Source organism: Daucus carota, chromosome 8, assembly GCF_001625215.2.
Source record: "Daucus carota subsp. sativus chromosome 8, DH1 v3.0, whole genome shotgun sequence".
NCBI classification, from domain to species: domain Eukaryota; kingdom Viridiplantae; phylum Streptophyta; class Magnoliopsida; order Apiales; family Apiaceae; genus Daucus; species Daucus carota.
This window is the reverse complement of record NC_030388.2, coordinates 10124469-10146826: the sequence shown is the minus strand read 5'-3', so window position 1 is coordinate 10146826 and position 22358 is coordinate 10124469. Positions and strand designations below refer to the sequence as shown.

Sequence of the window (22358 nt, the reverse complement as noted above, 5' to 3'; positions counted from 1 at the left end):
GTAATGACGATAACTCAACACTATAACCGAAACAAAAAAAAAATAAGTATGATATATGAATCAACAGAATGAAAAATAGATAGATACAAAATTAGACGATCTATAAAATGAAGAAATCACAAGTCACTAGAAGAAGTTAATTAATCTGTTAAAGTCCTAGTCAAGAATAAAGTTCAATATATGTCAGGGAACAACATTTATCTATAGATTCAAGTTTCAGTGTAATCCAGTATCGACCATCTAATTATTTATAAAAAAACAAAGCATTTCTAACCTGAAATGGACTGATCATGATTATTTATCAAAGTTGGTATAAATTTCAGTTTCAGTATTAGTCGTTAAGGAATCAAATTAATGCATCAAACGTCAACACGTACAAAGCGGTTCATCGTATTTATTCAATGGAAAAATGATCAAGTCAATATTGCAGCATTTACAAGTTTAGGAAGTCAATATGCAACCAAAAGGAATTATAGAGAATAAAAATATATGTTTATATATTTATTTTAAATGAATGGGTAATTTCCAAATTTAAAGGAATTATTATTAATAAATATACATTTATGTACACAAAAGTTGAGAGTAACTTCCATTTTTGGCTAAGGGGAAAAGGAGTTTACGCCTCCACTATGTTCCACTGGTAAGCACCAACTCATCCAGTGTGAAATTTTGTCTAATTAACAGCCAGTCCGCGCCTTAAAATGAAATAGGGTATTCACGGTGGCATAAACTCATCTTGAGTTCTATTTTGACTAATCATAGAAGGCAGTCTACGCCTTTACTCGATCTGTGTATAACTAGAGGCGCAAACTCAACATGAAAGTTTTTCTACTAAAGAAATTAGAGAGTTTGCGACATAGAGACTGTAATACACTTACCTGTGATGGTGCTAACTTCTTTAAGGAATTAATTAGCTAAGTCAAAATGGAGAATGTTCAATCAGCAATATATGTATATGCATAAAAAGAACGAACTCATAAATGAACTTAGAAACTATTTGTGAAATGAACTCGCGACTGAACTTAGGAACTAATTGTGAAACGAATTCGAGAATGAACTCGGGAACTAATAGTGGAATGAACTCTGAAACTAATTGTGGAACAAACTCTCGAATAAATTGCGGCAGCTAACCATGGTTGGAAATGAACTCTAAATAGAGACAAGTAATTTTTTTTCAAACTAACAACACACATTATAATTGTGCACACTACCACCTTAACACTCTACACCGAATAGTCGAAATAGATTGAAAGGTTTGTTGAGCGTATTAGTGAGTAGTGATTGTTGTCTGTAGCCGAAGTAATAGTTGGATTTGTAGCACCCCTTGAAGACTTAGTCAATATGATTATTCTCGGAACTTGTCGTGTCATTTAATTATGATTAAAAATGAACATAAAACGAATAATTCCGTAAATCAAATTAAAAACCAATAATTTTGCGTTGACGTATTCACCCCTACTATATCAACTTGGGACTAACAAAATGATATATTACATACCGTTAATACATTGAAACACACCCCATATAATAGAAGGATTAAATTAGTTAACTACAGTTGAACTTCGATTAAGTAATAATTGATAAAGTAATATCCTCACTAAAGTAATATTTTTTTCTAGTCCCAACATAATGTAAATAGTGTATTTTTACTTTCAATAAAATAATAAACTCGATAAAGTAATTTTTTTCATGGTCCCAACGTTATTACTTTAAAGAGGTTTAGCTGTATCAATAACATAATTTTTATTCTAACAATAAACATAAAGAAGCCGTTTAACTATTCGTGATAGAAGTAATTATTACTTGTATGTGGAATTGTTTTATAATTCTCTTAATTTATGTGTTTGGATAAAGTATTGATATTTACACTTATTATTTATAGAAATTATTAATATGATAATAAGAAATCATAATTTTTTCTGGCAAAAATAAGAAAAGAAATCATAAATTTTAAAAATAAGAATAAGCTACTAAAATAAATTAGGAGTTACGTGCATGTTTTGCGTGTAAAAAGTCGAGTTTTTTAAAACAAAAATTGAATTTTTACTTTTCTTAACTCGTTTATGCAAGAAAAAGAAGCACTTCTGACAAACTCTCGTGAGAGTGGAAAGTTGAGAAAGCTGACTTTCTCTTATACAATTTCCACTCTTTTATATTATTTTCAAATAACACTAAAAAAGGCCCCATATGCTATAATTTTCACAAATAATTTCCAAAATATCTGTTGGGAGAAATGACATGAAATAATCGCTTATTAACCCTAGAAAATTAAGTATTTTGATATTTGCAAGAAAACGTAACATCATATTGTATTTAGGTATGAAAATTCCCACAAATCGTAATATGATCTGGCATTTTAGTATGAAACATTATATGAAATAACGTTTAAGCTTTCAAAATGCTAAACGATATAACATTATGAACGCTCATAATCTACTTTTTAAATTACAAAAGGATACAAAATTACAAAATGATACTTAAAACATTTTTTCTATTGATAATATTTAAGGACTTTATCTCCAACAAAAAAAAAAATAAGACAAACACCTCCATTCTACGTGCCCAGAATCCCTGAAAAAACAAAAAGGAAAAGAAAAAAGGGTCATGAATCAAGCCATTGAAGCCCAATTCCAACATTTCCTTGTCGACAGTACCCCCGCTCAAAACCCCAACCACACGCTTCACCACCTCAACCTCAAGGGCAAAACAGTAATTCCAGTCTAAGAACTCTGGGCAGCCTCGTTTTACCTGGGCTTTGAACAGGAGCCCGTTTCCTCGATTCGCGAGCTCAAAAACACTCTCACACCCTCCCCTAAATCTCTTAATCAACCTATACATACACACTCCTGTACGTATACACTCTCATCTCCCGAGCTTCAATTGCACACAGGTACGCACAATTGCGTTTAATCCGTACTTCTAGGGTTTCATTATTGAATTATCGAAATTTTAGCTTAATTTTGTTGAAATTGATGCTTAATTATGTGTTCTAGGGTTTATTTGTGTATGAAGATGATGATGCTGATGTTATCTTTGTGTTTGTTTGTGGAATTGAATTGATGTGATGTTTTTTGTTGAAGTTGTTTACGAAGTGTTGAATCGGAATTGAGGCTGAATTTTTAGCTGTTAGTTGTTTGAATTTGTGTGTTGAGTAGTAGTGGAGGCTCGGAGTTGTCTCGTTGTGTTTGATTTATGGTGTAGAGGAGTATGAATTATGTAGGAATGTTGTGGACTGTTGTTATATAGGTGTGGAATAGATAGATGTGATTGGATTAGTTTACGAGACGTTAAAATTGGATTTGGAGCTTGTAATTTAGTAGAGGTATGGTAATGTGATGATCTGGATTGAAGTTTGCTACTTCTTTTATTGTCTGTATTCAAGGCAGATGTAGACATTTTATTCTGTGATTTGAGCAACGTTATAAATTGTGTGTGACGTATTACCTGATCATTATACATGTAATTGCGTGGATGAGCTGGGGTCGGGGTTATGAATATTATGTAATATGTCGTTATGCCTCGTTTTCTTTGCAATTTCACTGCACATATCTATCTGCCTTCCCAACATTTAATGCATCTTAAGTGTGGCGCACTTTGGTGTATTGAAGATTGCATTACGTAGACATTGGATCTAGTTCCTTTTTTCAGATAATTATAGCATAATAACGTGTCGTCACCTTTGTATATTCCCTCTTTTTTATATATATTTTCACAAGGTGCAGCCCCAATTTACCCAAAAAAGATATTAAAAAAAATGTATCCTTTGTGTTTACTTAAATATCCTTTATGCTTCTTTAACTTGCTATAAGTTTTAAGGTACAGTGAAAATGACATTTCTACTGATGCTGAGCTTGTTTGTTTACAACTAAAAGAGCTAAGATGGTGCAAAATTGGGTCTTTTGTCCATTAGAATCCCTGAGTTGAAATGTTTAGATTAATACTATATATATATGAAGTAGAAACTTAAGTTGTAATGATAATGAGTGTCTTTTGGGTTTCTTACTAAAAGAGGAGAAGTAGGTGATTCGGTTAAATGCATTCTGAGCGGTACCGCCCACCCTACCTACCACCTATAGGCGTCCGTCTGTCATACAGCCGTGATAAATGGGCTCGAACTCGAGTTTGTTAAATGGTGGAGCTAAAATATAAAACATTATTTTGGATTATCTTTTTCGAGCTCGACTTGCATTTAAAATTTTGAGGTTACTATAAATTTAAATATCCAGTGGCGATTAAATTTTTTTACATGAATAGCTCGATTCCTTTCAACTCGTCTTTTAAGAATTTAAGCGCGAACATAATATATTTTTAAACGTTAGACTAGATTAAGCTCGAACTCGCCGCCAATTATAGATCCAATTAGGTTACTCTATCGGTCCGAAGTTCTAAATTGAGTATAGCTTAAGCTATGAAAGTTGTTTTTGATAGATGGTGTATTCTTTTAGCTTTTATTATGCTGCTATCTATCTTGTGGCCCATATATGTTAAGAGTTTTAGGGACCTAAACGAACTTGAACTTATGTGCTTGAAGTATTAAGTAGAGATGTATCTAAGAACTCATAGAGTACCGGTGCATGCTCCGGGTTATCCCATCACGCTGTTCACCTGGTCCCCCCTCTCTGTCCACACACACGCGCGCGTGCACGGACATGCGTGCACTCAAATGAAATGAGTCCTGTTTTATATTTGTGCATCCTTGTGACCATGTCAGTACTCAGTAACAACACAGAGATGAGACGAAGCATACTATAATCTTTTTTGTGTGATTAAATTGGACTGGAATAAGTCATGTGGCCAATAAAGTTTATAATATGGTCACCATTTTCCTTGACATGGGGAGCAGGATCAATGAATATATATAGAAAGGTATCTGTTATTAAAGCAAGTAAGATAATTTTATGGTATGTTTAGAAGTTTTTAAGTTCAGTTGTGGCTGATGTAATGAATTTGACTGATATAGAACATTTTTTATCAAGTAGAATTATTTTGGTATAGACTGTTCTTTGAAATTTCAAGTTCCCTAATAAGCTTGAGTTGATATTTATATGTATCATATACTTATATTTTTGCCCTGCTTTTCAGTTTAAACTGGGAAATGGAATTTCGTGTATAAATATTTACTTGTGTGATGTGCTCTGAAGTGTTATATATAGGAAGAAAGCTATATATGAGGATAAAGTGATTACACTTTTCAAAGTATATTTATTATTTTAGACCTAGCCTTGCTTTCTTGTGTCCTCTATTTTCACCCAATTAAATTTGGCAACACACAACAGAAAGTTTTTCCATCTTATTACTGCAGTATTAAGTCTACTTCCAATTGTTTTTTGTTCTTATAAGAACTTGGGACCAAGCCAGCAAGGTGCTATGTGATCTGAAGATTCTGAACCCCCCCCCCCCCCCCCCCCCCCCCCCCCCCAACACACACACACACACACACTCTCACGTACACACTTCCAGTTCTAACTTTACCTATATAAATGTGTACTGATGATTATACTTATTTTTAACAGCAAGCAAACTTTCTTTTATTAGTCTATCATATCTTATTTTTATGAGAGCTCCCCAGCAGAAAACATAATTTGTATAGAGAGCACTTTGAGTATCTGGGAAGTGGGAAACTTAACGCGGGCAGGGATTTTGTTCAAGTATTAACTAAACCGCTTTATCCGTTTCATTATGACTAATTGATCAAATAATGGTTTCAGTTAATACTGACAAGCAAATTGAAATTGTGAAATCTAATATAATGGCCTATGAAGTATCTCAGCCGTCTTAATTGTGACAATATATATATAAACATAAATAATGTATGTAATACATGTGCATTGCTTTCTTTTCCCCGAAAGTAAGTTAGGATGCAGTGTGTTGGTGTACTGTGCAAAGTCCAGCATTGGGGGTGGCTTTGTGCCTTGAATAGTTCTAGTGCCATTCTTGTTTGTATAACTTTTACTCTGTGCTTTGGTAGGTGAATGTGTGATAAATATTCGCTCTTTTAAACTGGTTGTTCTGATATGTACATTTTGTAGGGTCATCTAGGGCTCCCCTTGAACTCGATATTCTTCTTTGAAGATCATTTCTTTGCCTACTCGGGTCAAGGGTTTGTGCACAGCTCTAGTATCCAGGGGTGCTATCATATTGTCATGGGCTTCGTATCAGTAAGGAAGTTCTTGAACTAATGCAATGGCAGCATCTGGTAAATTTGATTTGTCTTCTGGAAGCCCGGATAGGCCCTTGTATGCCTCTGGGCAGCGAGGATCTTACTCAGGTGCTTTATTGGACAGATCAAGCAGTTTCCGTGAGAATATGGAAAATCCTATTTTATCAGCTCTTCCAAGCATCTCAAGAAGCACTTCACCTGTTGCACAAGGAGATGTAACTAACTTTTTACAGTGCTTGCGATTTGATCCTAAAGCAATGGTTGCAGATCAGAAATTCAATCGACCAATGGATTTTAAGCGGCTAGCTGGCCTTGCTCTTGGTGTTCCATCAGACGACTCTCCATCTGGTTCTGTGAAAAGCAATCTTGCTTCTTCATTACCTGAGGAAGTTAAACGTTTCAAGCTTGGTTTGCGGGAAAGTAGTATTAAGGCCAGGTATAGTTCGTGTCTTGATACTTTTCTTTCTTTGAGAGTTAAATTATATTTATAAAGTTGCACTGCATTAATATCAGGGAGCGTGTGAAGACTTTCAGCGAGGGGTTATCAGTGTTCAGCAAGTGCTTTCCAGGCATACCATCAAGAAAAAGATCCCGGTCAGATGTTTTATCCGGGGAGCGGTTATTTTCAAGTGATCGTTCTGTTAGTGGGCCACCTGGAGGTAAAATGGGTGCCTTGAGCCATACTGTTACTAGTGGTTTTGAACGTGACCAACAAAAGTCAGATGAGAGAATTAAGAATTCAATCCCGAACAAGCGCACCCGAACATCAATGGCAGATCCCAGGGTTTGTATATTGATTCTTATGTGAAATATATGTGTGTGTGTGTGTGTGTGTGTATTTCGTCGAAGGATAATTGGTATTTTATATACTAGCAATTCTTTAAATATTGTTTTTGTAACAATAATGATGTTGATCATACGCGAGAGCATTCTTTTTTCTCTTGAGACCCTGCGTTTATATATCTTTTTTTTTAATATGAAGTTCAATGGTCATGCCTTTGGTACCCTGGATATATATTACTCCCTCCGTCCCCCTCAAATGTTTACATTGGGGGATGGGGGCTCGGCACGCATTCTAATGCTCTCATAAAATATAGTTTGATAAATTATTTTGATTTTTTTTTTTCTGAATAAATATTTACTATCTAAATTTTTATACAGAAAAGAAAATTTTCAAAAAAAAGTAATGAAACTATGTTATATATGCGCCATAAAATGCGTGTCGAGCAATGTAAAAAAAGTGTAAAGAAATGAGAGGGACAAAGGGAGTACTAGATATCATATCCTACTCTGAGAAGGTTCCGGTTCCTCCCTTCTTTCTTTTATAAGTCTATTTGACATCACATGGTTTGGTGAATAAGCTCCCTTTAATCAAACTGCTATTAGCATGTTTCTTGGATATGTTAGGAACAGGTATTTTGGGATATAGCCTTCTTATTCTGGATTACAGTGTTCACATGCTTCTTTTGTTCGTCATTTACGCTAAATGATAGTATATGTTGCTGGACATACTAAATGTTCCTACCTTCTTCTGTTTAAGTATTTAATGTCCATTTTGTTAATGGTATTTTTTTTTTATGTTCCTCGTCTTCTGTTAAACACCCTTTGTTTGCTTAAAATCTTGTCACACTTCATATTATGGATTAATGAAACCAGTTTTTATATCTTATATAGAACTGATATATATATTTCCAACAATTTAGATTGATGTACGACCAAATACTCCTGCAAGGACATCTGGCAATGCTGATAGGGATAAAGAAGGGTCAAGACCTCCAAATAACAGTGTAACTCAGGTTGAAGACCGAACACTGCCTATAGGTGTTGATATTTGGGAAAAGTCAAAAATGAAGAAAAAACGTTCTGGGATAAAGGCAGATGCTGCTCCAAGTTCCATTGCATTAAAGCTAAATGATGGGTATCGGGAACCAAGACAAGGATTGCAGCCAAAGCATCTTTCGGAATCTCGTTCTAGGTTGAATGATTCCAATGGTTTAAGGTAATTTTTTATACTGCTAAGCATATTGTATATAGTTCGTAGAACTATTATCATATTTTCAATTTTGAAGTAATAATGTATACCTCTTATGTGGCATTAATTAATTAGTTGATCCTAATAGTACTTATGCATGATTAGCAGGTTTCTTTTACTTGCAGAAGTCTGATTTTTTTTTTTTCCCCCAGTGTCAATTCTTGTTCAGAACATTTAAATTTTTTCTCGAACTTTGATATTGAAACTTATAACTTTAGAACATCGGTGTATGACACTTTCCCTTGCACGTACAATTTCAAGTGTGCCGGTTTTGGATAACCAATGTGGCTGTAATAGTTTATTGTTACTTGTCATCAAAACAAATGTATGTACTCTGAAGACATGCAACGATCATGCAAGAATCCATAACTAAGTCTGCATAAGGCGTAATGTAATGGTCAGCCAGGTCACCCTTATTCGTTAGTTACTTGCTTGTCTGCCCAAAGGTCATAGTGTAGGTTTATTGGAAGCAAAGGTAAGTTTTAAGTCTATTATATGAACAAATCTAAGCCACCTGATGGGATGACAAATCAAATATCCCTACACTTGGCTCCTGACTTGATGGCTCGTTGGCTTTTAGTTTGAAGAAGTGGAATTCGTCTTCCTCGTTACAAAGATGCACCTGTAAATATATAAAAGTATTTAAAGCCCCAGTCTTACTTGTCTGTATCAACTGAATATTACAATTTTCAGTCACTCAACAAATCCACCTTGTAAGAGTCGATTATATGTCTAGCTCTCTATGGAAAAATAAGGTCTCTTTCATGCACATATATTTAATTATTTCCAATTATTTGTTTTTACACTACTTTTCTAAGTACTCCAATATGTATTATACTTAGGCCAGGAGCTGTTAATGGAATTATTGGGGTTGTAAAAGCTGATGGCGCATCACAGCCGGCTAGCCTGGGTGTGCGTTCTTCCATCCCTAGGTCTGAGCAGGACATTGCTTCTGCTCCTAACGAGAAAAGAGTAACTACTAGTTCGGACAAGGAGAGAGTTAATCCCAGAGCTGTCAACAAGTATGCAATGTGTTCAAGATTGGGTCCTTATAATACCTTTCTGTTTTCTTCCATCTCTTACTTCTTTCTATTTTCTTAGATCAGCTTAAATCATAAAAATATGCTATTTGTTTTGTCACCAGAACGAATACCAGGGAAGAGTTCACTTCTGCCAGTCCTACTTCAAGTGTAAAACTCAATGCAGCTTCTCGGGCTCCACGGTCAGGTCCAGGCATTGTTCCAAAACTATCACCGGTTGTTCCAAGGGCAACTGCTGCTGATTGGGAATTTTCTCAGTGTACAAGCAAGAACCCAACTGCTATTGGGACTAACAATCGCAAACGCGCTTCTTCAACACAATGTTCATCACCACCTGTTGCTCAATGGGCTGGCCAGAGGCACCAGAAGAATTCCCGTTCAGCAAGAAGAACAAACTTAGTCCCTATTACTAGTAATGATGAAACCCCTTCATTAGATACTATGTCTGATGCTGCTGGTACTGAAAATGGGTCAGTCTTCCCAAGGCGCCTTTCCAGCAATTCCCCTCAGCAGGTTAGAATAAAAGGGGATCAGTACCCATCGACTGCATTATCAGAAAGTGAGGAGTCTGGCGCTGCTGAAGTTAAATCTAAAGATAAGGCCAAGAACTCTGACGAGGCAGACAATAAATCTGGGAAGAATGTTCAAAAAACTGCTACTCTTGTTGTGCCACCAAGGAAAAATAAGATGGCTACTGGAGATGATATCGGAGATGGCATTCGAAGACAAGGAAGGACTGGACGAGGTTTTAGTTCCACGAGGTCCCTCGTTCCAGTGACCATGGAAAAGCATGGTAATATTGGAACCACAAAACAGCTCAGAAGTGCCAAATTTGGTTTTGACAAGACAGAGAGGTTCAAACCTTTTCCTTGCTTTTACGATTTAAGGTCTTTCATTAGTGTTTACTATAAATGACGGGTTACACTTGTTTAACATACTATAAATTTATGAAAAATTTACAGCAAAACAGGTCGACCACCAACTAGGAAGCTCTCAGATCGTAAGGCTTATACCCGGAAGCATACTACATTAAATGCTGCAGCAGATTTTCTTGGTACTCTACCCCAAAAACTGCTTTCTTATGTTTGGCATTAATTAATTAATTGTTTTTTGATTCTTGAATGCTTCCGCTGTTAATATTCTTAGTTGGTTCCGATGACGGGCATGAAGAGCTACTGGCGGCTGCGAATGCTGTTACTAGTACTGGTACTGTTTATTCATAAATATTATTATTATTTTTCTATTATCTATTAATATATGTTTGTCAGTCTGATACACATCATTATCATTGTAGCTTATGCTAGTTCAAGTTCATTTTGGAGGCAGATGGAGCAGTTATTTCGTTTCATTTCTGAAGTTGACATTGACTATTTAAAGCGGCAGGTATTGTGTTGCATTGATTTTATTTCTAAAGAATGTTTTGTTTTGATGGTCTGGAAAAAATGATTTAGGCTCACATGTTCAACATTTATAGTTTAAACATATTTCTAGCATTTATTATGGAGTTTTATATCATTAAAAAAAAGTATTATAATATTACTTATGATAATAGTTAATAGAGAAAGTAATAGCATTGAATCGCTCTACTTGTACGTTATCTGAAGCTGGTTCTCATTGTTTGTATCTGGTACTTTATATCTGAAGACTTGAATTTTGTTTTAATAATTTGTGAAATGGCATTTCAAATGGTAAAAGTCCTTAGTCCTCTAAGAGTGCAATACTGTAATAAATAAAGAAGTATTGGCATCCATCCTGCTACAAATGACATCTCATATAAGCTTCCTCTGTCTCTAAAGTGGCAATTTAAAGTTGTTTTGATTAACAAACCAAAAGCAATGTGATTTAACAAAAAATTTTAAGCACGAAAGCTTGTGCCTTTGACTTCCTTCCCGGGAAAAGCTAGCAAGAGGGCTACTGGATCTTGTTATGTTTGATTTTTAGGTCTGTTCCTTGAAGTTTCAAATACTTTTCAGTTGTAAGATCAATTATATTCGATCATGTGAAGATTTATCTTACTTCTTTCTTGTATCAGATAACAGTAATACTTTATGATTTTACATTCATATGATGATGCTATCTTTCTTTTATATCACTTTCTACCCAGCGCAGTATCAAAATTCTGAATTAGAATGCAAGTTGCTTAATTTAACACTTAAACAATTTAGTATTATAATCATATTAAAGAACTCCTTTCCTTGTTTCTTACAGGAAAATATTGACATTACTGCTCTTAAATCAAACCTGATACCATCAAACAGCCTGTTGCACAATGGAACTGTGTTTGACCGATTAAGAAACATGTCTGAAGGAAAGTATTCTGAATTTAGCTTAGACCAATTTAGCCCAGGAGCAGGATCTTCCAGTGACGTTCCCCTGTGTCAGATACTTCTTTCTGCTTTAATTTCAGAAGATGGAAATGAAGAACCTTGCTGCAGTGAAAACGAAGGATCAGAATATAACACTTATGGATCTGATGAGTTTGATGAAGAGGTAGAACCTGATTCTTTCAGCCACCAGTCATTACACAACTTTGAGCTTGCTGGGCGCACTGGTTTGGGTGGATATAGGATAACTGCCAGTGGGAGATCCTTTAATGAGCTGGAGCATGATGTGTCTGAGAAGGACAGTTTTTCCATGCCAGGCATGTATATTACATCCGGTGTCGATCATTCCCAAAACGACTCGCTTCCAAAACAAGCAGAAAAACCTGTTTTATTCTGCTCCAATTTTCAGTATAACAAAATGTCCATTAATGAAAGGGCACTGTTGGAGATTCAAAGTATTGGACTTTCCCCTGAACCAGTGGTATATTCCCTATTTGTTCCTAGTTTTTTCAGTTTTTGTTGTGTATCTCTGTGTTTGTGTGCAAGGGAGGGGGGGTTTAAATTATTTTCCTGACATTTTGCAAAGATATCTTCATTTGAGTTTCTGTTATTTTATAGTCCTCAAGTTCCTGATCAGTTTTTAATATTTATTGCCTCCTTTTTTGGTCAGCCTGATTTAGCTCAAACAGGGGATGACGAAATCAGTCGAGATATCAAAAAACTTGAGGACAAGTATCAGGAGCAGGTAAAATTTTGATTGTAAAATAGGTCAAAGTAAATTGTAGTTGCATAACAAGTGTTAGCTGCTTCTTGTCAGACCTTGTAATTTATGACTAAGATCCTTGTCAGGGCCAGTTTCAGGCTTTAGTACTTTATCCATAAGTTTTCCCTCTTGGATTATACAAGCAAGCCCAATGCAATGCCAAAGCATTGCTGTAATTCGGAACAAAATGTAAAGAAGTTACAACTCCAAAGGAGTTGCATAACTTGTTGCAAATATGCATAAATGAATACTTGGTCCCCATTTTGCAACCAAGGAAGCATATATGCATCTAGCGACATCATCAATCAACAATAAATGAAGTGCCAGTAACGAAATCTGGTTGATTTGTTCAAAAATTAATTACATTTTGAAATTATATGGTTGAATAATGCAACTTAGCTTTGTGTGCAATGGGTACTATTTTGCATTTTGTTGTATTTGCTCTAACAAATTGATTTGTAGGTGCATCTACTTTCTTGCCTTCAATTCTTGCTATAATTTGAAGTTGCATTTATATAAGTCACAATTCATGTACAAGGGATTAATTTGTAGTTTAGTGTATAACCATTAACCACCCAGATAGTCTTATAAAATTTGTAGGGTGGTTGATGCCGTAAATTCTCTCACCTAAATAAAGAACAGTCCTTGTACCACTTTTTATGTTATTCTCTCGGTTTACTTGAAGGTAGGAAGATAATTAGACTATTATCATTTCTTTAGAACCCTTATTCGGTTTTCTGTTTCAAATGATAGGTTTGTAGGAGGAAAGACTTCCTTGACAAACTGTTGAAGTCGTCAATAGAATCAAGAGAGCTTCAAGAGAAGTAATGACCATCTCCATTCTGTTTAGACAATCATTGCAATTGATAAACTTTATTGACTCTTCACATCTGGGTGCTAAGGTTGACATTGTTGTCGTACAGGGAATTGGAACGGAGTGCTCTTGAGAAACTTGTCGGAATGGCATATCAGAAATACATGGTAAGCCTTGATTTTTGGACAGAATCATATTTGCAGTATATAATTTTTATTAAAGTTAAAAGTAGTGTATAAGTTATTGTCTCTTATTTCCTTGTCCTTACAATTTCAATTCCGTCATGTTGCATGGGAAAATTGACAGCCTAAAAAGTAGCAAACAGTTTTATCTTAATATTTAATGAGCAAGGCTGAAGGGAACTGTTATTCTTAACATGATCTGTTTGTCTAAGCTTGTATTTATAGAAATTATATTTGTTTTTATTCGTAGCAACAGTGTGCCTAAATTATAATACATCTGCTCGATACAAGCATTGTATTATTACGTATGAAGGTCAGCAATTAAATGTAGATTCATGTGATAATTCTAGCCAATTTAGAGTTGTTATCTGTCTCTTTATACAGAATCACAAATTTTAGCTAATAAATACAAGTACTTGAGGGTGGCCTGTCCTTATATGCACCCCTGTGTTGAAATCACATGCAACAGACTGTAGACTTTTTCCTTAAGCAAGGCTTTAACCAGTGATTGCATGGTTGTTTTATTTGCTTTGCCCTGAATTGACTAAGAGTGGCCTAAAGGGTACTTGAAAGAATAAACAGAAGTGGATACTATCATACAGTGTTGCATTCTTTGAGTCATCTTGAGTGTGCAATACAATGTTGACAGTGTATAGTTGTGTACTAAAGAAGTTGTGGATGTGATTCTGTAATTCTCCTATTTCATTAAGGACTATGTTTTTATTGTATATTACATTTGACAGAGTTGTTGGGGTCCAAATGCCCCTGGAGGAAAGAGTGCTAGTGGCAAAATGGCGAAGCAAGCTGCTCTAGCTTTTGTCAAACGAACATTGGCACGATGTGTGGAATTTGAAGTAACGGGTAAAAGCTGCTTTGGTGAGCCTTTATTTAGGGAAATGTTTCTCTCTAGTTCTTCTCAATTGAGTGACGCTCAACAAATGCATGTCACTAGAGATGGAGAATCTGAAACACATTATGGTATTGCATCAAGACCTTCGAGGGAAGGTAGAATTTCAGGTATTGTTTATGTTAATTTTTTCACCAGTTTTTGGACATTTCTGCTTTTACCACGTCATGCCAAAAGTCGAATTTCATTGTGGATTTAGTCTAATATGGACTATTGATATATATGCTCACAGCTGGCATATTTTCACGCGTTTTGTTTCATATTTTTATGTAAATTTCTTCTTCAGGTCTTGTGGGTACACCGCAAACCCCTTCCGTTAGCAACCATGATGCGTATAGTCCTGGCGGTTTCTTAGGGAACTACCTCCCTGAGAGAAATATAGGCAAAGAAGATACATGGTCAAACAGAGTGAAAAAGAGGGAGTTGTTGCTTGATGATGTTGTTGGGGGTGTTGTTGGAACTTCACCAGGTATCTCTTCAGGCATTGGCACTTCAATTTCAAGTAGTACAAAAGGAAAGAGGAGTGATAGGGACAGAGAAGGTAAAGGAAATAACAGAGAGGTCTTATCTAGAAATGGGACTACTAAAAATGGGCGGACAACATCTGGCAATCCCAAGGTAGAAAAGAAATCCAAGTTGAAGAGTAAGCAGAAAACAACTCAATTATCTGCTGTCAATGGCATTATTGGAAAGATGTCCGAGCAACCAAAAAATTTACCATCTTCTATTCCCAAGTCTGGGGATAATGGAAGGGAAAAGGACAACTTTAAGTTGGATGTATTGGACAACACTGAGGCCATTGATTTTTCCACCCTACACATGGATGGGGGTCTAGATGTCCCTGATGATCTTGGTGATCAAGGGCAAGACATTGGTTCGTGGTTAAATATTGACGATGATGGGTTACAAGATGACGACTTTATGGGCCTTGAAATTCCCATGGATGACCTATCAGAGTTAAATATGATGGTCTGAATTTTCTTTCATTGTATAGACCTGTTTATTATACAGTTCACAGAGGAAACAGAATCACCGTTGTAAGAGGTGACAAGATACATGGATGGTCATGGTACTGCCCCTTTCATAAGCAGGCTATAGATTCTTTTGGAAATCCCGCATAAGTTAATCTCCGAATGAACCTTTCGGATTTTGCTCTGGCTTAAGTTGATGATGTTGACTGTAAAAATATTTGCGCACATCCGAGCTAGTATGTCCTAGTCATATCTTAGCAATGACTGTAGTCTGGATGTAACATTAAATATTAGGGCTAATAGGCCTTGTGTACATATTTTCAGTTTTCAATAAAATAAACTCGTTTAGTCAATGGTTATTCACTTCGTGCTGCTTCCTGAGCAATATGTGTTTATACTTACTAAAGTGCAAACCAAAGCATTAAAGTAGAGTAACTGTCATTAACATAACTAGCCTCTGCCAAGGCATCTGTGCATATAATTCCTAGTGGAAATTATGTGGCGACATTCCAGTGTGGTAGAGTCCTTTGGATGTTGATGAACGCATCAAACTGATTTGTGGATAGTACTTCATAGAGTGTTATCGTCTGGGATTGTCAATTTGTATAAAACAAATTGTTGGACAGATATAGCTATCGACCCGCTGGTTGAAATTTTAGTTTGGAAGTGTAAGTGTGTTTGGAATAATAATTTATGCAGGTATCTGGGCGTTGGAGTCACGGGCGCTTCAAGTTACCACCATCCTGGTTGGAAAACCCAATTCCTAATCGCATTTTCTGATGATTTAACTGGTTTGTAAAACAGACTAGCACATTAAACTCTTGTGTTTTCTCTTATTATATTGTTTTAATCATTTTCCAAACATTAATATGTTTCTCTACACAAAATGAAGTTTGATTCAATTCTTAGGCATAATATTGTTGTTGTTATAAAACTTAACTCGACATAAATTTATGCGCCTAAATTTGAAAAGCAAAGTAAGAGTAAATAGTTGATTGTATTATGATCGATTATAACAAAGGATCTTACACGATATTACCAAGGTTACAATTAAATTGTATGTTGGAAGCTCTGTTCTAAAAGTCGGTGATTAATCACGATTAATCACCGATTAATCTTTGTTCCGTAACTCGCCGAACTGATTAAATTTCCGACTAATCACCGATCAATTCAATTAATCTCCGATTAATCCTTGTTCCGTAACTTCACCGATTATGTCTGATTCCCGATTTTTACAACACTGATTGGAAGCGAACCTGATTTCATACCGTAGGTATTAATTAATCTTCCACAGACTTGATTCGCTTCTAGTTGTATCTCGCTTAAATTATACTCCCTCTGTCCCATAATTTTTGGCTTGTTTGACTTTTGATGGTCAAATTGACCAAAATTTGACCACAAATTACATATATAATATGATTAAGAACAATCATAAAAATTATATCATTAAAAAAATATACTTTACGTACTTTATTATGCAAAATTTATATTTTTTGAATTACAATAGAATTACAAGTAATTTGTAGTCAAAGTTCAGTCGACCACAAAAAGTCAAACAAGCCAAGATTTATGGGACAGGGGGAGTATATCAAAGCATACCTGATTCCATAATTTTAGATATTAACCTGAATTGTTAGACTTGATCTTCCACTGAATTGATTCGACTCTAGTTGTATCTTATCCAAACTGATGAGAATAGAGGAATAGAGGTTGGAATAGCCATGTGGACCAAAACCTATATTTTTCTTTATATAGTAGACTTATCAGACCTCATTAACCCTAATAAAATTTACTATTTGGGTATTACATATTACAAAACACATACCAAATAAAATGATTTGAGGACTCTGTATTTTACACCATTTAATTAGCCCAATAAATAGAATAAACATGATAGATATAACCTGTCTTTAATTAGTATGCCCATATATTATTATTACTCCCTCCGTCCCCCTCAATTGTTTACATTGGAGGGGGACACGGAGACCAAGACAATATATGAAAAATGAGTAAAGTTAGATGAAAAGTGGGTAAAGTGGTGGGACCTATCAATATATAATAATAGATTTGAGATAGTGGAGGAAAGTAGTGGGTGTAATAGTAGTTTTTATTGTTAAATATGAGATAGTGGGGGAAGATAGTGGGTGTAATGATGAGAAAAACTTACTATTTATGGTAATGTAAAGAAATGAGAGGGACATCCCAAAATAGTAACTGTAAACAAATGAGAGGGACAGAGGGAGTAGATTATTAAATATAATATAACAATCTCCCACTTGGGCTACATATTATACTAAACAATCTCATTCAATAACTAAAGATGCACACAAAATTGTTTATTTTTAGATATATCTTCTTGAGTCAATCTAGTCCATCTCATATAAAAACATGAACCAAAACGACCTTCGTCACATTATCAAAACTGGATCCTCAATGATCATCACATTAATATATTCAATGACATAAATCAAGTATGGATGTGTAATTTGAAATTACATGCAATGTAATATTGATCATGCCTATTTCCTAATGATCCTAAATACCTTAGTAAGATCAAAATCTTTATTCTTTCAAACCTTTATGTCAAACCACAATTAAAAGATAACTCATAAAGAGAAAATAGGGAGAATAAATTATGAACTTTATTCTGCTGAAAACTCAAAATTACATAATGTGTCACAATAGCGTCAACATATGAACCAAGTACCTAAAATTAAAAACAAAACAAACTCCCACTAGAACTGAACATCCTCCAATGAGACAACGCCCATTTGAGCAGTATGTCCATGAAAGACTTTAGGTGTCAAAGTTTTACTAAGCGGGTCTACTAGCATAAAATTTGTTTTTATATGCTCAATAGACACTATATGATTATGCACTCTTTCTATAAGAACTAGATATTTAATATCTATATGTTTAGAAGTTGTGGAACTTCTATTATTATTTGAAAACTTAGTTGTTGTTCGATTATCACAGTAAACTTTCAATTCTCTTTTAGTTCCATTAACAACCGGCAATCCTATGACAAAATTTCACAACTGTAGCATGATTGATTGCCTCATAGCAAGCTATAAATTCTTCTTCATGGTAGATTAAGATATGAGTGTCTACTTAAAACTCTTCCATGATATATCTCCTCCACCAGCTAACATGAAAACATAACCAGAAATAGATTTTCTTATATCTATGTAATCAGCAAGATCAGAATCCGAATACCTAATAATCTCTAAATTTACCGATTTCCGATAAACGAGCATGTAATCTTTTGTTCCTTGCAAGTACCTCATAACCCACTTGATTGCAATCCAATGATCCAATTTGGGTTTACTTGAATAACTGCTTAACATACCCACAATGAATGCCAAATCTAGCAGGGTACAAACTTGAGCGTATATAAGACTCCCAACAGCCGAAGCATAGGAAATGATTTGCATCTCTTTTCCTTCAATATCACTCATGAGGCACTGTTTGAGACTAAAATTTTCTCCTTTAGCAATAAGAGTGTTTTCATGCACAATCTTTTATGCCAAACCTAGCAGGTACCTTCTCGAGATAGCTTTTTTATGATAACCTCTCGATGTATCTTAATTTCTAATACAAAAGAGGCGTTGCCAAGATCTTTAGTCTCTAAATGATTTGTCAAAAATCTCTTAGTTTCTTTCAATAAGCCTATATCGTTAAATGCCAAGATTATATCATCGACATATAGCACTATGAATATGAATGTACTCCTACTGAACTTGTGGTATATGCATTTTTCAACAACATTTGGCTCAAAACCTTATGATAGCATAGTTTGATGAAAGTTGCGATTCCACATATGGGAAGCTTGCTTTGTACCATAAATGGATCGTTTTAGATTACAAACCAAAGTCTTTGGATTACCAATCTCAAAGACTATTGACAAAACTTTTGTCACCATTGACAAAAGTTGTCTTAACAACCGTGTGGTATAGCTCTAAATCAAAATGAGCCACAAATGCCATTATTTTTCAAAATGAATCTTTCGATGACACTGGAGAGATGGTTTCTTTATAGTCAATGCCTTCTATTTGAGAGTATCCCTTTGTGACTAAACGATCCTTATATCGCTCAATATTTTCCTTGAAATCTCTTTTGGTTTTAGATATCCATTTACAACCAATTAATTTCACACCTTTAGTCAACTTGACAAGATCCCAACTTCATTTTTTCTCATAGATTTCATCTCATCATTCATGGCTTCAGTCAACTTATCAAAATTTTCACTTTGTTTGGAGTTGACTGGGTCATCCTCCATTATCCTATGTCCAACTCATGCTCTTGAAGAAATATAATATAATCATCCGAAATTGCATTCCTTCCCTCTCTAGTGGATCTCCTAAGTGGCACTTCAACTTCTTGAGGTTGATTATAAGCGAGCATTTCATCTTGACATTCTCCGTGTATTTAAGTTATATTGTAATTAATTGGATTTTTATTTAAATAATTATTAATGTTTTATTGTAGGATGTTATAAATTTTAATCAGATATGGATTGAAATTTAAACAGCAAGGATTTGAAACTAATTCAAATAAAATTTGGATTCTTAAGAAAGCTGTGCAGCATTCACTATTTGGGTCATATTTGGAGTTCTAAAAGTCTAAATTAGATGATTCAAGATCTCTAGCGAAGCTTAGGGAAAGACCTGTAATGCAGATCGTGGTGTTGAATTTATATTCCAGTTAAACATTAGTTTGGTGGACAACGCACAGCCTGTCATCCCCAAACTAATGTGTAAGCTGAGTAGTCTAATAGAGAAATCAAGGGTCTTCTTCAAAAAAGTTTGGAATCTAAACATCAAGGATTGGTCTACAAGATTGGATGAGGCTCTTTAGACTTATCGCACAACGTACAAAACTCTGTTGGGTATGTCTCCTTACCAATTAGTTTTCGGAAAAGCTTGTCATTTATCAGTTGAGCTTGAACACAAGGCTTATTGGGGTCTAAAAAATTTAAATTTTTGATAGGCAACTGGCGGGTGAAAAGAAAATTTTACAGCTTGATGAGTTAGATGAACTCAGATTCTTATCTTATGAGAATGCTAAACTTTACAAGGTGAAGATAAAGAAATGGCATGATAAAAATATTCAGTCTCGAGTATTTGAGGTGGGACAACAAGTCTTATTATTTAACTCAAGGCTAAAATTATTTCCTGGTAAGTTAAAATCTTGATGGTCTGGACGCTTCACAATCTTGAAAGTATATCTGTATGTTGTCATTTCTAGTGCCCGTACCCATCGCGTTACCACTTCAGGTGGCCAAAATAATATTGATTTCGAAATTGGCCACACACATGTCCATGTACAGGGTTCCGTCCTAACCTCGTCCTCCTCTATGCTCTTTCTCACATTCATTCTTCAGAAATGACATATTATGTACTTCGGGTAACTAGGTAGATCATGTGAGATGTATCTCATGATTTTCCAATAGCAACTCATTATTCTTTTCAGCCACAAGAAGGAGAGGTATCAACTCACCATAATTTTGAAAATTCCGCTCCCTATATTTTTGAGCCAGGATCATAGTGTTAGGGTGAAAGGTTAAGAGGGTCTTTTCAATCATTTTAGCATTAGTAATATTTTCACCACATAAAATTAATTTTAAGTTTATCTTGAAAAGAGCAAAATTATATTCAGCTACACATTTGAAATTCTGTAACCTCAAATTTATCTAGTCATACTGGGCTGATGGCAAGTGAACAAATTTCTGGTGATCAAATCTATTCTTGAGATTCCAAAGGGTTAGTGGATTTCTGATAATAAGATATACAGATTTTAGGTCTTCTGGATGTGTTGCCTAAGAAAGATTATTGCGTTTACATTTTATTCTACAGTTTGGATTTTTTCTGGGTCAATGGTATCTTTTAGGCCACTAGCACTAAGGTGTAATTTCTTGTCAAGAACCCAAGACAAATAATTATTTTTTGGAAACTTCCAAGACAATGAACTCTAATTTTGCAAGATTCGTCATTCTAAATTTAAAATAGATATTTAAAATATAATACAATAATATAACATGTCGGTGAATAAATAATTAATCATGTGTCACATAAAAATAATAAGTATATAAAATTATATAACATGGAGTTTCAAAAAAAAATTATATAACATGGATTTTTAATTTAAACAGAGATAAAATTATATCTAATCAACTTTTTTCTTAATATTTGTATTGTTTTTAAAAGGGACATGTATAATGGGACGGAAGGAATATTATACATTCAACTACATTTGAATTTGTAGTAGAGAATTTAGCAACCTACAAATACAATAAATATAATTGTGTGTCGGCAGTATTTTAAAAAGTGGAAATCCGACTTAATCGATAAAGTTACGGGACAAACATTAATCGGAGATTAATTAGATTGATCCAGGATTAATCAGATGATTAATTGGATAATCGGAAATTTAATCAGTTTGACGAGTTACGGAACAAGAATTAAACGATGATAAATTATGATTAATTACCAATTTTCAGAACAGAGTGCGCCAGTATTAGAAAACATATGTTGTTAGCTGGCTCCGCGTATTGAACTTCTCAATAGTAAATTCTGGAAGGTGATTTTGACCATCACCGCTTGCTTTCAGATTATGACAGTTCATGCGCCACTATTAGAAAACATATGTTGTTAGCTGACTCCGTGAAAGGTGATTTTGACCATCACCGCTTGTTTTCAGATTATGACAGTTCATATTATACTCTGTGCTCCCTTTTCAATAGCATTTTTTGCAAATTTCACACGTATTAAAAAATATTAAATATTATGACTTGTTATTATTGTCATCACTAAAATCATATGAATTACACGTGAATACAGTAAAGTTTCAATACATTTTTAATAGAATTTCATAGCTATTTGCTTAAAATTTTTCGAAAATTGTGTAAATTTATGATAATCAATTTTGAAAATAGTATGAAATTGCATTGAACAAAGAAGAGGACAAATTTTATGGGACATTACCTTATAATAACAAAAGTTACCAAACTATTAAAATGGGAAGGAAGGAGTAATTTTTTAGTCTAACTTGTAAGCAAGTAGCAAGGTGAAATATACTAGGAGAACCGAAATACGGAAAGGCATGGTAGCTCAATAATAATAGTACAAGGCGAAATACACTAGTAATATTGAAATAAGGCGCATGG

At 34.6% G+C, this 22358-nt stretch overlaps 1 protein-coding gene across 1 annotated transcript; it reads left to right on the top strand.

Annotated features, from left to right (window-relative positions):
• The first annotated feature begins 2611 nt into the window (after window positions 1-2611).
• Window positions 2612-15546, top strand: LOC108199413 (uncharacterized). Its single transcript, XM_064082496.1, has 15 exons — window positions 2612-2890; window positions 6030-6596; window positions 6674-6944; window positions 7864-8159; window positions 9035-9214; window positions 9337-10086; window positions 10195-10286; window positions 10379-10438; window positions 10527-10615; window positions 11441-12037; window positions 12227-12301; window positions 13073-13143; window positions 13243-13300; window positions 14059-14332; window positions 14509-15546. The coding sequence occupies exons 2-15, from the start codon at window positions 6184-6186 to the stop codon at window positions 15195-15197; spliced, it is 3915 nt and encodes a 1304-aa protein (XP_063938566.1). The 5' UTR covers window positions 2612-2890; window positions 6030-6183; the 3' UTR covers window positions 15198-15546.
• Window positions 15547-22358: the final 6812 nt, after the last annotated feature.